This window comes from Mya arenaria, chromosome 12, assembly GCF_026914265.1.
Source record: "Mya arenaria isolate MELC-2E11 chromosome 12, ASM2691426v1".
In the NCBI taxonomy this organism is placed as follows: Eukaryota; Metazoa; Mollusca; class Bivalvia; order Myida; family Myidae; genus Mya; species Mya arenaria.
The window spans coordinates 49,708,534-49,727,574 of record NC_069133.1 but is presented as its reverse complement, the minus strand read 5'-3'; the positions used below and the strand labels follow the sequence as shown (position 1 = coordinate 49,727,574).

Genomic DNA, 19,041 nt, shown 5'->3' with positions numbered 1-19,041 from the left:
TTTTTACATTTTTATCCGGAGTGCTATACAAATTTCTTATATCGAAGGATACTTTACGTTAGAACGAAATGAGAGCTTCTGTACTGTAATTGATAACATTAAAATATCAATGGATTTACCAGTTGATGTATTAATAGCCACGTTTCTAGCAAACGTAATGTTTGGCGGACTGGTAAACTGTGTAGGTCTCGTGCACGCCGTACTTCTCGAGAGGTATCACGAGGTAGCGGCTCTGACGTCATGGGCAGGTGCGCTTCATTCCGCATTATTCATGCTTGGAGGTATGAAATGTTTTTATTACTGTTTCTGGTTATAAAAAATAGATGACACAGAATTCAGTGTGTCTATACCACGTGATAAATTACGTCATGCATGCTACGTAGGAAGGCAACATTTTGCTTAATTGCTTAAAATGAAGACTTAAAACAAAGATAACGTTTCCTTTACTACACCATTTTAAATGAAACAAAGGGCGGTCTTTGCCGCTTAAAGAGCCCCGCCTGCGTTTTATAACCGGAGTTTCATAAGGTGCTTAGTTTTATCAAACAATTCGACACACCTGTTTCCAAAATAATGTTTTGACAGTGCTCGGTCAGACGGCCGTTATGTGAAAGGGTTTGTCGAAGTGTTTTAAGAAACTTAACTCTCAATCGAACTTTGGTAAAAAATGGAAGGCGGGCGCTGTGAGCGGCGTAGACTGCGCTATATTTCATTTAAAATGGTAAAGAAATAACGAAGTTATCTTTGTTCAAATCCTTTATTCGAAGCAAAATTTTGACTTCCAACGTAGCATTTATGACGTAATTTGTCACGTGGTATTCATAAACTGGAATTTGTCTCATTGGACATTAAAGTTCGATCAAATGTTTTATTTTAGAACATCTTAGTATATGCAGATATTATCATTAACGATTGAGCGAGTAATATGTACCACCATTTGGTACACCATTACACTTGTTAGCTTATAAGCATATTGGCTCATCAAGCATAATACATTTTGCATAAACCATGAATTGCCATGAACACATTTACACATTCTATACTAAAGAATTTAATAAAAAATGATATCAAATTTCGACAGCACCATTGTCGAGTGTCGTTATTGACCGCTTTGACTGCCGAACAGCAATGGTGACTTCCGGTTTTCTGCTTACTGCTGGGAACTTGGCCACGGCATTCGCAGACAACATCTACGTCGCCATAGTTACCTATGGCATTATTTGTGGTAAGACATGTGTATATGGGTTCCATTAACGTTTTTGCAATCAGTTGTATTGTTCATGTTTCAGACTAAACGACATGACATTTTTGCTAATAATGAGACAAGAACATGCCGCTTGTACAGAGGTAGAAAAAGAAAGCTGAATCAAATGCTATTGAACATGAAACAAATCAGTATTATTTTGTATATAGCTTAGCTTCTTGGATATTATACACACCATAATTACAAATCGGTTATTTTTTATCAAAATCTAAAACAAACTTATGAATTATTACCATTAATAATTAAATGAGGTTTTTCTATGCCCTTTATAATTTCAGGCCTTGGATTAACACTTGCTATGTCAGCGTCATATGTGACCATTGCTTTCCACTTCAAAGAGAAAAGCACTAATCTTGCTCAAGGAGTAATTCTTGTCGGTGTCGGATTCGGAACTCTTGCCTGCTCCTTTCTATTACAAGTGTCACGTGATCACTACGGCATCGCGGGAATGTTCATTATTATGGCGGGGATTTCTGCGAACATTGTTACATGTGGTATGGTTTGCAAGCCGAATAAGGCTGAAGAACATGCTAAGATAGGACGAAAACTTGGTGTGAAAGTCGTTAATGATAACGAAAATGGTTCGAATATGAGAGGTCTGCTTAAAAACTACTGGGAATCTCTTTTTAATAATGGAACAATGCTGTGCTTCGTTTCTTACTTTATGTATGGATTGGGAATTGCTACAATTTACATGTATATGCCAGCATACATTCAACATAGCGGCTTTACAGCAATGCAGTCTACATTTATAGTGTCTTTGACAGGAATAGTCAGTATACCGAGTAGATTACTGACAGGGGTGTTAGCAAATTTTTCGGCCGTCAATGAAGTATACATATACAGTGTGACAATATGCCTTCTGGGTATTGCCACATGTCTTTATCCGCTTATGGCCAACGTCTACAGCGGGCATGTGGTGTATGGAACTCTGGTTGGAATGTTATACGGGTGCTGTCACGTGGTTGTGGTTGCTATCAATAGAAGATTTGTCAGTACCCACTTTATTTCGGCAGCTTTGGGCGTTGTACACTTCGGCAATGGATTAGGCTCTGTTTTAGGTCCAATTGTAGGAGGTAAGCATTGAAAAATAATAACTAGCTTATATTATAGTAATTAAAACTCATTGAGCATTTCTTTATCCGAATTTCTAAGTCATTTAAAGATATTGCGGAATGGACTAGCTCATTGTATATTTTGATTTAATAATATGGTTCTTTTATTATTTCACGTAAAGAGGTTAATTTGTTTGGGATGAAATGCTACGGTTAAACCTCAAACACTTTATTAACATTATTAAACAAAGAATAATGGTTTGTACCAGTGTAAGAAAGTCTAACGAGTGATCACCAAAACAGTTTTACTATTGACCATTTGGAAGGGAGTGCGGGAAAAACAGTGAAAAATGTCAAATTGTTAATTCACTGTACAGTTTTAAACAGGAAGATTTAATATTCATTTTCTGATGAAACTCTAAAAATCACCAGAAAGCTTTTAATGAAAACACATCTACTTGCAATTTCTGATTTTCTTTCAGTTAAAGAAGAAAGTTTAATAAGTTTCATATAACACATTGACAAATGTTTCAGGAATTGTTCTCGACAGCGGGTTGACTTATACCCACAGTATGTTTATTGCAGGTATGTTCATGTTCATCAGATTACATAGATACTTCAATACATTTTGTTTCATAAATAAGTTATGACAATTATGTATAATATGTAGCATGTGAAATCGTTTCGTATATGTCCATCCAAAATGAAAATGTGCATTGTATTGCACTAACATGTTTGATCATTGGTCAAGTCGACTTAACTCACGCACTTCTTCTTTTTCTTCTTCTTTTTCTTTTTCTTCTTCTTCTTCTTCTTCTTCTTCTTCTTCTTCTTCTTCTTCTTCTTCTTCTTCTTCTTCTTCGTCCTCGTCCTCCTCCTTCTAATCATCATCATCATTATATTCTCCTTTTTTTTCTTCTTCTTCTTCTTCTTCTTCTTCATCTTCTTCTTCTTCTTCTTCTTCTTCTTCTTCTTCTTCTTCTTCTTCTTCTTCTTCTTCTTCTTCTTCTTCTTCTTCTTCTTCATTTCTAATCCTTTTTACTATATTTTTCCTGATAAGGGAGCTATTGTCTTTCAATAAGAAGTTTTTTAAGTTAAAAAATATCAGATCTGCCTATATTTTTGTTTAAATAATATGCAGATGTTTACTTAAAGAAATGTTTTGTTTTGTTTTTCATACAAAGGAGCCAGTTTACTTATCAGTTCAGTATTTGGAATTATTCTGGTGTGTCTTCCGATCAAGAAATTTCCACATGTTCCGAATCCGCCTCACCAAAGCGGTTTGATGGATGAGAATACAGAAAATGAAACCCCGTATCTTTGAAGAGCATGATTAACCATGCGGAATATTACCCTTGTGTACCAGAAGTATTCCCAATACCGCTGATTAATAAAACATATGATATTGACTATTAAAATATGGTTTTCTATTTATTTATGATTTTAAATATCAATGATAAGTGGACGCAGTTGAAAAAGTATGCCATTCAATTCAGGTGTTGAATACATTCTGTTCATAAAATGATGGTTGTCCTCATAATGCTAAAAACACAGACGCTATGGAAGTTTGAATGGGCATTATGATGGATGGATAAAACACCCGATGTACAGTTCTGCACTGTACAGCCGACAGTTTTAGTTATTGTCCATGTATTACGAATTTAGTCCCAGGGACCAACAGCGATCGCTGGAATAAGTGTGATTTTTAATACTTAAGCTATTAACCAAAAAATAGTTTTTCAATGAAACTCAGGTAAGTAGCATTCGGAACTCCTCGGTAATTTTCCGTCGAAAACAACCGCGGATGTATGCCGGGACATCAGAAGAAGTAGCTCGTAAAATTTTGAATAATATTTGGAACTAAATGTTGTGTTTTCATGTGTATTTTGTATATCTAAGTTTAATTTGATCGCCAGTGTGGTGTATAATTGGATACATGATTAAGATTCCCAACTGTTGAGTCATAACGTTAACCTGCATAATTAAAATTCCTAATATTTAAATTATACTGTTACGATCGATTACCTATAGATATCAGTTAAAGGTAGTGCCAATAAAATAAGTATTCGGAATCAATTAGTGTTGTAGACTTTATGTTTAATAATTCTTGGTGATATAACAACAGTTTTACGAAGGCATCGGTGTCTTTTTAAATAAGACGTATACTAAGTCACAAATTGTAAAACATTTCGTCCACAGTGTTTCGTGTGTTAGCTTACGTTAACACGTCGATTCCCTTCATTGGCCGTGACGTCATTCTTATCTATTTACCTTATTCGGAACGCCTACGCCATTTTCCATCGAAAACAACCTCGGATCTATATTGACGGTTTACAATGTCAGAAATCTTTACAATTAACTACGCTGCAAGTAGATCGCGTAGTAATTTCAATGAAGCAGTTAAACTTGATGACTTAAGAAACACATTAAAACACTACTATTAACTTATATCATTATGTATTTTTTACGAACTTCTTTTACTGACATACCGGCATACATCCGATTTTGTTTTCGATGGGAAATGGCCGAGGATTTCCGAAGGAATGTAAGATCAGTTTGATATACAATTAAAACATAGAAACTAAAGAGGTGAATGTGTTGATCTTTACAAACATAGACATATGACAGATGTGCGGTATTTTTCTGCAAAAGTTGTATAGACTGTTTGAATAACATAAATTAATATTACAAATTACTTGAGCAAGTATCCAATGTCATAGATTACGCATGATCAATGGTTGATTTTGTTTACACAAAAGAGCGCCTAGCAGTCGGTGAAATAACCAGCAGGAACTGTCCCTTATCACATCGATATGTTAATCAATTTATGTACAGAGTTTTTCATTAGTGTTCATGTATCACAGAAAGAGCTTTATTCACTTTCGACTCTCCGTTTTTCGAGTCATCCGTGTTCATAGCCGCTGACGTACTAGCTATCCAATCAGATATCCATACGTGTTTTTCATTTGACAAGACCATTGTATTTTGCATATGCGGCGAACGTGTTGCTTTGTCTCTGAGTTAGAAAAGTTCTCTGGTGACCTTGACTTTGACCTTGATCGTTATTTTGATCCAATCGTGATGAATGTTGACGCTCGGCTTGATTCATGCGCGCACTTAATCGATTAGCTGATGAAGCCTCGCGTCTAAACGATTGTTGCATTTTGGAATGATCATCTGTTATCAAACATAAATGGTATATGATTTCGAAATATCAAAAACATTTAATGTATTTGCTACCTGGAACTTGTCTGATATACAGTGTGTTTTCCTTGTTATTGGCATTCATTATCTATTCAGAATATCAATTTTCTTTATGTTTGTGATCGAAGATGAATGAGATGTTTTGATTGCGCTAATAAGTTAACAATGAACAAATGGTATAAATTAACCGAAAAAGATCTCACGTTGACAGAGTACGTTTAGACTGTGACACAGTAGTGATACTCTAAACAGATTTTAATTTCAGCTTCTGTTGGATCTTAGCAAATGTTTACTAAATGCCTTTTCCTCAAACCGATAAAATAGTCGAATACTTGTAACAAAGCACAACAAAACTGACACAACATTTCTTTTGAACATAATTATAACTTTAGCCTGTTAACCTTATGAATAAATGCAGTGCCAATATTGCAGTTTTACAGAACACGCTTCTTCTGATTTTTAGTTAGACGAAATAATCGAATGGTTTAATTTAATTATCTCATAAGTGAATTTATAGATCGCAATTCATTGCCTGCCAGGGTAACAGTCGCCTTGGAGATAACAAAAAGGCTTTACTGCGCAAAACCGAATGAGATATCGATTTGGTAGTTGCAACAGCTGTACGAATTGCCTAAGTAAAGTGTTTTCCACATCGACCGCCAAATGTTTATACTCGGTATACGGATAAATGCAAGTCATCTCTAATCTCTGACAAAATACAAGTATCTGCGCTGTCTGCACAAAGGAAACAAAATCGTGGAGTTATTTCCCCTTGGAACAAGCCAATAGTACTGTCAATGTAAAAGGACATGTGAGCGTATAAATACATACACACGACAGTACACGTATTATAACCAACATAAACGCATTTACATTTCCATACAAAATCGATTTACTTTACGGATGAATATGATCACCAATTTGATTATCAGTAAACTGTTTTCGTTTTAACAGAAGTTTTAATGATCAGTCAGAAATGGATTCATAGAAGAAAATAAAAGAAAACTAATATTATAAAACTAAAACAATGATAATGGATTTACCATTTAATGTATTAATACCACTGTTTAGGCACTGATGTCATGGGCAGGTGCGCTACATTGGGAATAGTTCATGCTTGAAGGTATGAACCGCTTTTAACTATATTTGGTAAAACAAATAGATCAATAGATTGTGTTGCATTAAACACTGAAGTATGATTTCAGATATTATTTAGGTGATAGAGTATTTGCAGATTTCATCAACGATTCAGCAAAGAATGATACATTATGCCCCAACAAAGTTAAAGTTACCGGAGGTCTAGCTCGTGTTCGTTGTATTGACGAAGGGTTGCAAGGACAAATCAACTGAAAAAAACTATATGTATTCTTCTTGAATATATATATTCAATATAATTATGTCAACTTATCAGTTATCAAGCATTGAATGGCCAATATAAGAATCTTGTTCTGTTATACAATTGATATAAAATGACATAAATGAAAAATCAATAGAATAAAAAAAATAATAAACGTACCGGAAGTATATATATATATATATATATATATATATATATATATATATATATATATATATATATATATATATATATATATATGTGTGTGTGTGTGTGTGTGTGTGTGTGTGTGCGTGTGCGTGTGCGTGTGCGGTTCAAGCAAAGAATAGTCAATATAATACATAAGAATAATGTTCAAAACAAAATGTATAAATTATTATCATTAATGCTTCAACTACGATTTTAATATACCCTGTATCATTTCAGGCCTTGGATTAACACTGGCTATGTCACCGTCATATGTGACCATTGCTTTCCACTTCAAAGAGAAGAGCACTTATCTTGCTCAAGGAGTCACTTTAGTTGGTTTCGGATTCGGAATTCTGACAATCTTCTTTCTATTACAAGTCTAACGTGATCACTACGGCATGACGGGAATAGTTATTATTATGGAAGGAATTTCTGCGAATATTGTTTCATGTGGATTGGGTTGTAAAACGAATGCTACGATCGGACGAAGACTTGGTTTGAACGGTATTTATGTTAGCGAAAATGGTTCCAAAATGATATACGTCCTAAAACTACTTGGATTCAACGGTGGCACCATGCTTTGCTTTGTTTCCAACCTTTGTTTCCAAGTACCAACTATATATCGGCAGCATTGGGCGTTGTACACTATGACAATGGCTTAGGCAGCGTTCTAGGTCCAATTGTAGGAGGATTGGAGAATAAAAATAATACATGTTTCCTTACGAGAAATTGGACGCAGTTGAAATGAATTTCATTCATCTCCAACGTTGAATACATCGTGTTTGTGAAATGATCTCTATACAAACCACATCCTCAACCCAATAATGCTTAATAAAAATAAAGAATGGAAGGTTTGAATGGGCATTCTATCAGATGAATTAATCACTGAGTGAGACGTGACTAGCTTTCCCGTTTAATCTTCAGCTCTGCGCTGTGCGGCCGAGAGTGTAAGTTATAGTCCATACATTACGTATTTAGTCAGAGGGTATTTAGAGATAGCTGTAATAAATGAATCTTACTAGATTTACTTCATGAATAAACTAAATAGATGATTTGCACAAAGTAAATATAAACGAATAATTCAGCCAATATTTCTAAACTCATAACGTGCTCATTGGACGACAACCACAGGAAGGGGTGAACTAAGCTGTATTAAAGGATAGGTAGAAATTACTCTGCACTGACTCTCAGGAATAAGCCTACATTGTTTTGTATTGATATTCAGAATTAACCTGACATTGCTATCTATTGATATGCATTATGAAGCTAACATGGCTCTCTGCTGTTATTCAGAATTAACCTGACATTGCTATCTATTGATATGCATAATGAAGCTAACATTGCTCTCTGCTGTTATTCAGAATTAACCTGACATTGCTATCTATTGATATGCATAATGAAGCTAACATTGCTATCTGCTGTTATTCAGAATTAACCTGACATTTCTCTGTACTGATGTAAAGGATTAAGTTTACATTGTTTCACAAAGGTATTCCTTTTGGATTTATCCGTTGGTTTAAACAGGTATTCACACAGTTTAATCAGGCATGGCTTTAATTTTGTTGACGTTCTGGATTAAGCTGAATTTATTTTGACTGCTATTCAGAATTACGCTTACATTGGTTTATGTACAAGTACATACTCCGAAGCAGACATTGTTTTTATTATACACCCATCATAAATCCACAGGCAATACATATCGCAAAATACGGTAGTCCGTATTCCACTCCAGTGCAATACGGTCGTATTCCACCCCTGTGAAGTCACGTCATAACAAGTATCGTTGCGCGTTGTTAAAATGACGTCATAAAACAAAATAGTGCGTCGTTAATATGACATTTATTATGAAAACATGTGGCTTTTAAGTGATCTAACAAGCAATGTGTATGATAAAAGGGATATTCGTTCTACATTTTGATCCGGAATGTCGTATTTGACTCTCGTGGATTTTTTGCAGATTTTAATTTTTATCCGGCTTGCGCTTCGTGACATCCGAATCTGCAAAAATCCACTCGAGTCAAATACAAACTCCTTTGTTATTCAGGTCTCAATTTCACAACAACACTTGAACTAAACTTCCATCAATGGTAAAAGCTGCATTAGGACTTACATGTGATGTTTAATACACTCGAGGAAGATTGTGTGTATTATGTTTGTATGCAAATCATCTCATCATTAACAGGTAAAATAAATCACCATATTTTATCAAATAATTTGAAAACCGTGATCTTGAAATGGGGCCTTTATAAATTTCGCTATCAATGTTAACTGAGCGCATCGTAAAAACTGTTTGCCTAATACATCAGTAAGACTCAACTATCATAACAAATAAGTGGGTTATGTAGTTACTGTCTCTGTAAGCAGTTTGGCAGAAGTAAGTCAGTGGGTTATTTTCACGTGAACGCGATGCTCAATATGCATGATATAGTGCAGTAAAATACAACTATTATCGTGATGTGGCATAAACTTTGCAACACATGTGGGCATTTTTACATTTTTACCCGGAGTGCTTTAAAAGTTTCTTATATCGAAGGATACTTTACGTTAGAACGAAATGAGAGCTTCTGTACTGTAATTGATAACATTAAAATATCAATGGATTTACCAGTTGATGTATTAATAGCCACGTTTCTAGCAAACGTAATGTTTGGCGGACTGGTAAACTGTGTAGGTCTCGTGCACGCCGTACTTCTCGAGAGGTATCACGAGGTAGCGGCTCTGACGTCATGGGCAGGTGCGCTTCATTCCGCATTGTTCATGCTTGGAGGTATGAGATGTTTTTATTACTGTTTCTGGTTATGAAAAATAGATGACACAGAATTCAGTGTTTGTATAACACGTGATAAATTGCGTCATATATACTACGTAGGAAGGCAACATTTTGCTTTAAATGAAGACTTAAAACAAAGATAACGTTTCCTTTACTACACATATTTAATTGAAACAAAGGGCAGTCTTTCCCGCCTGCGTTTTATTACCGGAGTTTGATAAGGTGCTTAGTTTTATCAAAAAATTCGACTCACCTGTTTCCAAAATAATGTTTTGACAGTGCTCGGTCAGACGGCCGTAATGTGAAAAGGTTTGTCGAAGTGTTTTAAGAAACTAAATTCTCAATCGAACTTTGGTAAAAAATAGAATGCGGGCACTGTAAGCGGCGTAGACTGCGCTATATTTCATTCAAAATGGTAAATAAATAACGAAGTTATCTTTGTTCAAATCCTTTATTCGAAGCAAAATATTGCCTTCCATCGTAGCATTTATGCCGCAATTTGTCACGTGGTATACATAAACTGGAATTTGTCTCATTGGACATTAAAGTTCGATCAAAGGTTTTATCTTAGAACATCTTAGTATATGCAGATAATATCATTAACGATTGAGCGAATAATACGTACCACCATTTGGTACACAGTTACACTTGTTAGCTTATAAGCATATTGGCTCATCAAGCATAATACATTTTGCATAAACCATGAATTGCCATGAACACATTTACACATTCTTTACTAAAGTATTTAATAAAAAATGATTTCAAATTTCGACAGCACCATTGTCGAGTGTCGTTATTGACCGCTTTGACTGCCGAACAGCAATGGTGACTTCCGGTTTTCTGCTTACTGCCTGGAACTTGGCCACGGCATTCGCAGACAACATCTACGTCGCCATAGTTACCTATGGCATTATTTGTGGTAAGACATGTTTATATGGGTTCCATTAACGTTTTTGCAATCAGTTGTATTGTTCATGTTTCAGACTAAACGACATGACATTTTTGCTAATAATGAGACAAGAACATGCCGCTTGTACAGAGGTAGAAAGAGAAAGCTGAATCAAATGCTATTGAACATAAAACAAATCAGTATTATTTTGTATATAGCTTAGCTTCTTGGATATTATACACATCATAATTACAAATCGGTTATTTTTTTATCAAAATCTAAAACAAACCTATGAATTATAACCATTCATAATTAAATGAGGTTTTTCTATGCCCTTTATAATTTCAGGCCTTGGATTAACACTTGCTATGTCAGCGTCATATGTGACCATTGCTTTCCACTTCAAAGAGAAGAGCACTAATCTTGCTCAAGGAGTAATTCTTGTCGGTGTCGGATTCGGAACTCTTGCCTGCTCCTTTCTATTATGGCGGGGATTTCTGCGAACATTGTTACATGTGGTATGGTTTGCAAGCCGAATAAGGCTGAAGAACATGCTAAGATAGGACGAAAACTTGGTGTGAAAGGAGTTAATGATAACGAAAATGGTTCGAATATGAGAGGTCTGCTTAAAAACTACTGGGAATCTCTTTTTAATAATGGAACAATGCTGTGCTTCGTTTCTTACTTTATGTATGGATTGGGAATTGCTACAATTTACATGTATATGCCAGCATACATTCAACATAGCGGCTTTACAGCAATGCAGTCTACATTTATAGTGTCTTTGACAGGAATAGTCAGTATACCGAGTAGATTACTGACAGGGGTGTTAGCAAATTTTTCGGCCGTCAATGAAGTATACATATACAGTGTGACAATATGCCTTCTGGGTATTGCCACATGTCTTTATCCGCTTATGGCCAACGTCTACAGCGGGCATGTGGTGTATGGAACTCTGGTTGGAATGTTATACGGGTGCTGTCACGTGGTTGTGGTTGCTATCAATAGAAGATTTGTCAGTACCCACTTTATCTCGGCAGCTTTGGGCGTTGTACACTTCGGCAATGGATTAGGCTCTGTTTTAGGTCCAATTGTAGGAGGTAAGCATTGAAAAATAATAACTAGCTTATATTATAGTAATTAAACCTCATTGAGCATTTCTTTATCCGAATTTCTAAGTCATTTAAAGATATGGCGGAATGGACTAGCTCATTGTATATTTTGATTTCATAATATGGTTCTTTTATTATTTCACGTAAAGAGGTTAATTTGTTTGGGATGAAATGCTACGGTTAAACCTCAAACACTTTATTAAACAAAGAATAATGGTTTGTACCAGTGTAAGAAAGTCTAACGAGTGATCACCAAAACAGTTTTACTATTGACCATTTGGAAGGGAGTGCGGGAAAAACAGTGAAAAATGTCAAATTGTTAATTCACTGTACAGTTTTAAACAGGAAGATTTAATATTCATTTTCTGATTAAACTCTAAAAATCACCAGAAAGCTTTTAATGAAAACACATCTACTTGCAATTTCTGATTTTCTTTCAGTTAAAGAAGAAAGTTTAATAATTTTCATATAACACATTGACAAATGTTTCAGGAATTGTTCTCGACAGCGGGTTGACTTATACCCACAGTATGTTTATTGCAGGTATGTTCATGTTCATCAGATTACATAGATACTTCAATACATTTTGTTTCATAAATAAGTTATGACAATTATGTATAATATGTAGCATGTGAAATCGTTTCGTATATGTCCATCCAAAATGAAAATGTGCATTGTATTGCAATAACATGTTTGATCATTGGTCAAGTCGACTTATCTCACGCACTTCTTCTTTTTCTTCTTCTTCTTCTTCTTCTTCTTCTTCTTCTTCTTCTTCTTCTTCTTCTTCTTCTTCTTCTTCTTCCTCCTCGTCCTCGTCCTTCTAATCATCATCATCATTATATTCTCCTTCTTCTTCTTCTTCTTCTTCTTCTTCTTCTTCTTCTTCTTCTTCTTCTTCTTCTTCTTCATTTCTAATCCTTTTTACTATATTTTTCCTGATAATGGAGCTATTGTCTTTCAATAAGAAGTATTTTTAAGTTAAAAAATATCAGATCTGCCTATATTTTTGTTTAAATAATATGCAGATGTTTACTTAAAGAAATGTTTTGTTTTGTTTTTCATACAAAGGAGCCAGATTACTTATCAGTTCAGTATTTGGAATTATTCTGGTGTGTCTTCCGATCAAGAAATTTCCACATGTTCCGAATCCGCCTCACCAAAGCGGTTTGATGGATGAGAATACAGAAAATGAAACCCCGTATCTTTGAAGAGCATGATTAACCATGCGGAATATTACCCTTGTGTACCAGAAGTATTCCCAATACCGCTGATTAATAAAACATATGATATTGACTATTAAAATATGGTTTTCTATTTATTTATGATTTTAAATATCAATGATAAGTGGACGCAGTTGAAAAAGTATGCCATTCATTTCAGGTGTTGAATACATTCTGTTCATAAAATGATGGTTGTCCTCATAATGCTAAAAACACAGACGCTATGGAAGTTTGAATGGGCATTATGATGGATGGATAAAACACCCGATGTACAGTTCTACACTGTACAGCCGACAGTTTTAGTTATTGTCCATGTATTACGAATTTAGTCCCAGGGACCAACAGCGATCGCTGGAATAAGTGTGATTTTTAATACTTAAGCTATTAACCAAAAAATGGTTTTTCAATGAAACTCAGGTAAGTAGCATTCGGAACTCCTCGGTAATTTTCCGTCGAAAACAACCGCGGATGTATGCCGGGACATCAGAAGAAGTAGCTCGTAAAATTTTGAATAATATTTGAAACTAAATGTTGTGTTTTCATGTGTATTTTGTATATCTAAGTTTAATTTGATCGCCAGTGTGGTGTATAATTGGATACATGATTAAGATTCCCAACTGTTGAGTCATAACGTTAACCTGCATAATTAAAATTACTAATATTTAAATTATACTGTTACGATCGATTACCTATAGATATCAGTTAAAGGTAGTGCCAATAAAATAAGTATTCGGAATCAATTAGTGTTGTAGACTTTATGTTTAATAATTCTTGGTGATATAACAACAGTTTTACGAAGGCATCGGTGTCTTTTTAAATAAGACGTATACTAAGTCACAAATTGTAAAACATTTCGTCCACAGTGTTTCGTGTGTTAGCTTACGTTAACACGTCGATTCCCTTCATTGGCCGTGACGTCATACTTATCTATTTACCTTATTCGGAACGCCTACGCCATTTTCCATCGAAAACAACCTCGGATCTATATTGACGGTTTACAATGTCAGAAATCTTTACAATTAACTACGCTGCAAGTAGATCGCGTAGTAATTTCAGTTTGCAGTTAAACTTGATGACTTAAGAAACACATTAAAACACTACTATTAACTTATATCATTATGTATTTTTTACGAACTTCTTTTACTGACATACCGGCATACATCCGATTTTGTTTTCGATGGGAAATGGCCGAGGATTTCCGAAGGAATGTAAGATCAGTTTGATATACAATTAAAACATAGAAACTAAAGAGGTGAATGTGTTGATCTTTACAAACATAGACATATGACAGATGTGCGGTATTTTTCTGCAAAAGTTGTATAGACTGTTTGAATAACATAAATTAATATTACAAATTACTTGAGCAAGTATCCAATGTCATAGATTACGCATGATCAATGGTTGATTTTGTTTACACAAAAGAGCGCCTAGCAGTCGGTGAAATAACCAGCAGGAACTGTCCCTTATCACATCGATATGTTAATCAATTTATGTACAGAGTTTTTCATTAGTGTTCATGTATCACAGAAAGAGCTTTATTCACTTTCGACTCTCCGTTTTTCGAGTCATCCGTGTTCATAGCCGCTGACGTACTAGCTATCCAATCAGATATCCATACGTGTTTTTCATTTGAAAAGACCATATCCGTGGTTGCCCTTAACAACCGCTGAGGGGTCAAGGCACTCAGGTCATTATTGTTTGAAGTGATGGGACTCTCAGTTGTCTTTTCTTTCAATTTAGTCGAATTGCATTTTGGAATGATCATCTGTTATCAAACATAAATGGTATATGATTTCGAAATATCAAAATCATTTAATGTATTTGCTACCTGGAACTTGTCTGATATACAGTGTGTTTTCCTTGTTATTGGCATTCATTATCTATTCAGAATATCAATTTTCTTTATGTTTGTGATCGAAGATGAATGAGATGTTTTGATTGCGCTAATAAGTTAACAATGAACAAATGGTATAAATTAACCGAAAAAGATCTCACGTTGACAGAGTACGTTTAGACTGTGACACAGTAGTGATACTCTAAACAGATTTTAATTTCAGCTTCTGTTGGATCTTAGCAAATGTTTACTAAATGCCTTTTCCTCAAACCGATAAAACAGTCGAATACTTGTAACAAAGCACAACAAAACTGACACAACATTTCTTTTGAACATAGTTATAACTTTAGCCTGTTAACCTTATGAATAAATGCAGTGCCAATATTGCAGTTTTACAGAACACTCTTCTTCTGATTTTAGTTAGACGAAAGAATCGAATGGTTTAATTTAATTATCTCATAAGTGAATTCATAGATCGCAATTCATTGCCTGCCAGGGTAACAGTCGCCTTGGAGATAACAAAAAGGCTTGACTGCGCAAAACCGAATGAGATATCGATTTGGTAGTTGCAACAGCTGTACGAATTGCCTAAGTAAAGTGTTTTCCACATCGACCGCCAAATGTTTATACTCGATAAACGGATAAATGCAAGTCATCTCTAATCTCTGACAAAATACAAGTATCTGCGCTGTCTGCACAAAGGAAACAAAATCGTGGAGTTATTTCCCCTTGGAACAAGCCAATAGTTCTGTCAATGTAAAAGGACATGTGAGCGTATAAATACATACACACGACAGTACACGTATTATAACCAACATAAACGCATTTACATTTCCATACAAAATCGATTTACTTTACGGATGAATATGGTCACCAATTTGATTATCAGTAAACTGTTTTCGTTTTAACAGAAGTTTTAATGATCAGTCAGAAATGGATTCATAGAAGAAAATAAAAGAAAGCTAATATTATAAAACTTAAACAATGATAATGGATTTACCATTTATTGTATTAATACCACTGTTTAGGCACTGATGTCATGGGCAGGTGCGCTACATTGGGAATAGTTCATGCTTGAAGGTATGAACCGCTTTTAACTATATTTGGTAAAACAAATAGATCAATAGATTGTGTTGCATTAAACACTGAAGTATGATTTCAGATATTATTTAGGTGATAGAGTATTTGCAGATTTCATCAACGATTCAGCAAAGAATGATACATTATGCCCCAACAAAGTTAAAGTTACCGGAGGTCTAGCTCGTGTTCGTTGTATTGACGAAGGGTTGCAAGGACAAATCAACTGAAAAAAACTATATGTTTTCTTCTTGAATATATATATTCAATATAATTATGTTAACTTATCAGTTATCAAGCATTGAATGGCCAATATAAGAATCTTGTTCTGTTAAGCAATTGATATAAAATGACATAAATGGAAAATCAATAGAATAAAAAAAAATAATAAACGTACCGGAAGTATATATATATATATATATATATATATATATATATATATATATATATATATATATATATATATATATATATATATATATATATGTGTGTGTGTGTGTGTGTGTGTGTGCGTGTGCGTGTGCGTGTGCGGTTCAAGCAAAGAATAGTCAATATAATACATAAGAATAATGTTCAAAACAAAATGTATAAATTATTATCATTAATGCTTCAACTACGATTTTAATATACCCTATATCATTTCAGGCCTTGGATTAACACTGGCTATGTCACCGTCATATGTGACCATTGCTTTCCACTTCAAAGAGAAGAGCACTTATCTTGCTCAAGGAGTCACTTTAGTTGGTTTCGGATTCGGAATTCTGACAATCTTCTTTCTATTACAAGTCTAACGTGATCACTACGGCATGACGGGAATAGTTATTATTATGGAAGGAATTTCTGCGAATATTGTTTCATGTGGATTGGGTTGTAAACCGAATGCTACGATCGGACGAAGACTTGGTTTGAACGGTATTAATGTTAGCGAAAATGGTTCCAAAATGATATACGTCCTAAAACTACTTGGATTCAACGGTGGCACCATGCTTTGCTTTGTTTCCAACCTTTGTTTCCAAGTACCAACTATATATCGGCAGCATTGGGCGTTGTACACTATGACAATGGCTTAGGCAGCGTTCTAGGTCCAATTGTAGGAGGATTGGAGAATAAAAATAATACATGTTTCCTTACGAGAAATTGGACGCAGTTGAAATGAATTTCATTCATCTCCAACGTTGAATACATTATGTTTGTGAAATGATCTCTATACAAACCACATCCTCAACCCAATAATGCTTAATAAAAATAAAGAATGGAAGGTTTGAATGGGCATTCTATCAGATGAATTAATCACTGAGTGAGACGTGACTAGCTTTCCCGTTTAATCTTCAGCTCTGCGCTGTGCGGCCGAGAGTGTAAGTTATAGTCCATACATTACGTATTTAGTCAGAGGGTATTTAGAGATAGCTGGAATAAATGAATCTTACTAGATTTACTTCATGAATAAACTAAATAGATGATTTGCACAAAGTAAATATAAACGAATAATTCAGCCAATATTTCTAAACTCATAACGTGCTCATTGGACGACAACCACAGGAAGGGGTGAACTAAGCTGTATTAAAGGATAGGTAGAAATTACTCTGCACTGACTCTCAGGAATAAGCCTACATTGTTTTGTATTGATATTCAGAATTAACCTGACATTGCTATCTATTGATATGCATTATGAAGCTAACACTGCTCTCTGTTGTTATTCAGAATTAACCTGACATTGCTATCTATTGATATGCATAATGAAGCTAACATTGCTCTCTGCTGTTATTCAGAATTAACCTGACATTGCTATCTATCGATATGCATAATGAAGCTAACATTGCTTTCTGCTGTTATTCAGAATTAACCTTACATTTCTCTGTACTGATGTAAAGGATTAAGTTTACATTGTTTCACAAAGGTATTCCTTTTGGATTTATCCGTTGGTTTAAACAGGTATTCACACAGTTTATTCAGGCATGGCTTTAATTTTGTTGACGTTCTGGATTAAGCTGAATTTATTTTGACTGCTATTCAGAATTACGCTTACATTGGTTTATGTACAAGTACATACTCCGAAGCAGACATTGTTTTTATTATACACCCATCATAAATCCACACGCAATACATATCGCAAAATACGGTAGTCCGTATTCCACTCCAGTGCAATACGGCCGTATTCCACCCCTGTGAAGTCACGTCATAACAAGTATCGTTGCGCGATGTTAAAATGACGTCATAAAACAAAATAGTGCGTCGTTAATATGACATTTATTATGAAAACATGTGGCTTTTAAGTGATCTAACAAGCAATGTGTATGATAAAAGGGATATTCGTTCTACATTTTGATCCGGAATGTCGTATTTGACTCTCGTGGATTTTTTGCAGATTTTGATTTTTATCCGGCTTGCGCTTCGTGACATCCGAATCTGCAAAAATCCACTCGAGTCAAATACAACCTCCCGGATCAAAACGCAGTACTAATAACCCTATTGTATTGTTTGTTATTCAGGTCTCAATTTCACAACAACACTTGAACTAAACTTCCATCAATGGTAAAAGCTGCATTAGGACTTACATGTGATGTTTAATACACTCGAGGAAGATTGTGTTTATTATGTTTGTATGCAAACCATCTCATCATTAACAGGTAAATTAAATCACCATATTTTATCAAATAATTTGAAAACCGCGATCTTGAAATGGGGCCTTTATAAATTTCGCTATCAATGTTAACTGAGCGCATCGTAAAACCTGTTTGCCTAATACATCAGTAAGACTCAACTATCATAACAAATAAGTGGGTTATGTAGTTACTGTCTCTGTAAGCAGTTTGGCAAAAGTAAGTCAGTGGGTTATTTTCACGTGAACGCGATGCTCAATATACATGATATAGTGCATTAAAATACAACTATTATCGTGATGTGGCATAAACTTTGCAACACATGTGGGCATTTTTACATTTTTACCCGGAGTGCTTTAAAAGTTTCTTATATCGAAGGATACTTTACGTTAGAACGAAATGAGAGCTTCTGTACTGTAACTGATAACATTAAAATATCAATGGATTTACCAGTTGATGTATTAATAGCCACGTTTCTAGCAAACGTA

The 19,041-nt window shown here is 34.7% G+C and overlaps 1 protein-coding gene across 1 annotated transcript; it reads left to right on the top strand.

Annotated features, from left to right (window-relative positions):
• The first annotated feature begins 1,128 nt into the window (after positions 1-1,128).
• LOC128210755 (monocarboxylate transporter 9-like) lies at positions 1,129-3,643 on the top strand. Its single transcript, XM_052915108.1, has 5 exons — positions 1,129-1,225; positions 1,543-1,758; positions 1,972-2,340; positions 2,854-2,904; positions 3,504-3,643. Exons 1-5 carry the CDS (start codon positions 1,129-1,131, stop codon positions 3,641-3,643), a joined length of 873 nt encoding a protein of 290 aa, XP_052771068.1.
• The last annotated feature ends 15,398 nt before the right edge of the window (positions 3,644-19,041 follow it).

What these genes read in the sequence shown, in the direction of transcription:
- LOC128210755 (XM_052915108.1), top strand. Translation starts at nt 1,129, where the DNA reads ATGGTGACTTCCGGTTTTCTGCTTACTGCTGGGAACTTGGCCACGGCA. An exon ending in TACCTATGGCATTATTTGTG is followed by an intron (nt 1,226 to 1,542) that starts GTAAGACATGTG and finishes TTATAATTTCAG; the next exon opens with GCCTTGGATTAACACTTGCT. An exon ending in TGCGAACATTGTTACATGTG is followed by an intron (nt 1,759 to 1,971) that starts GTATGGTTTGCA and finishes TGTATATGCCAG; the next exon opens with CATACATTCAACATAGCGGC.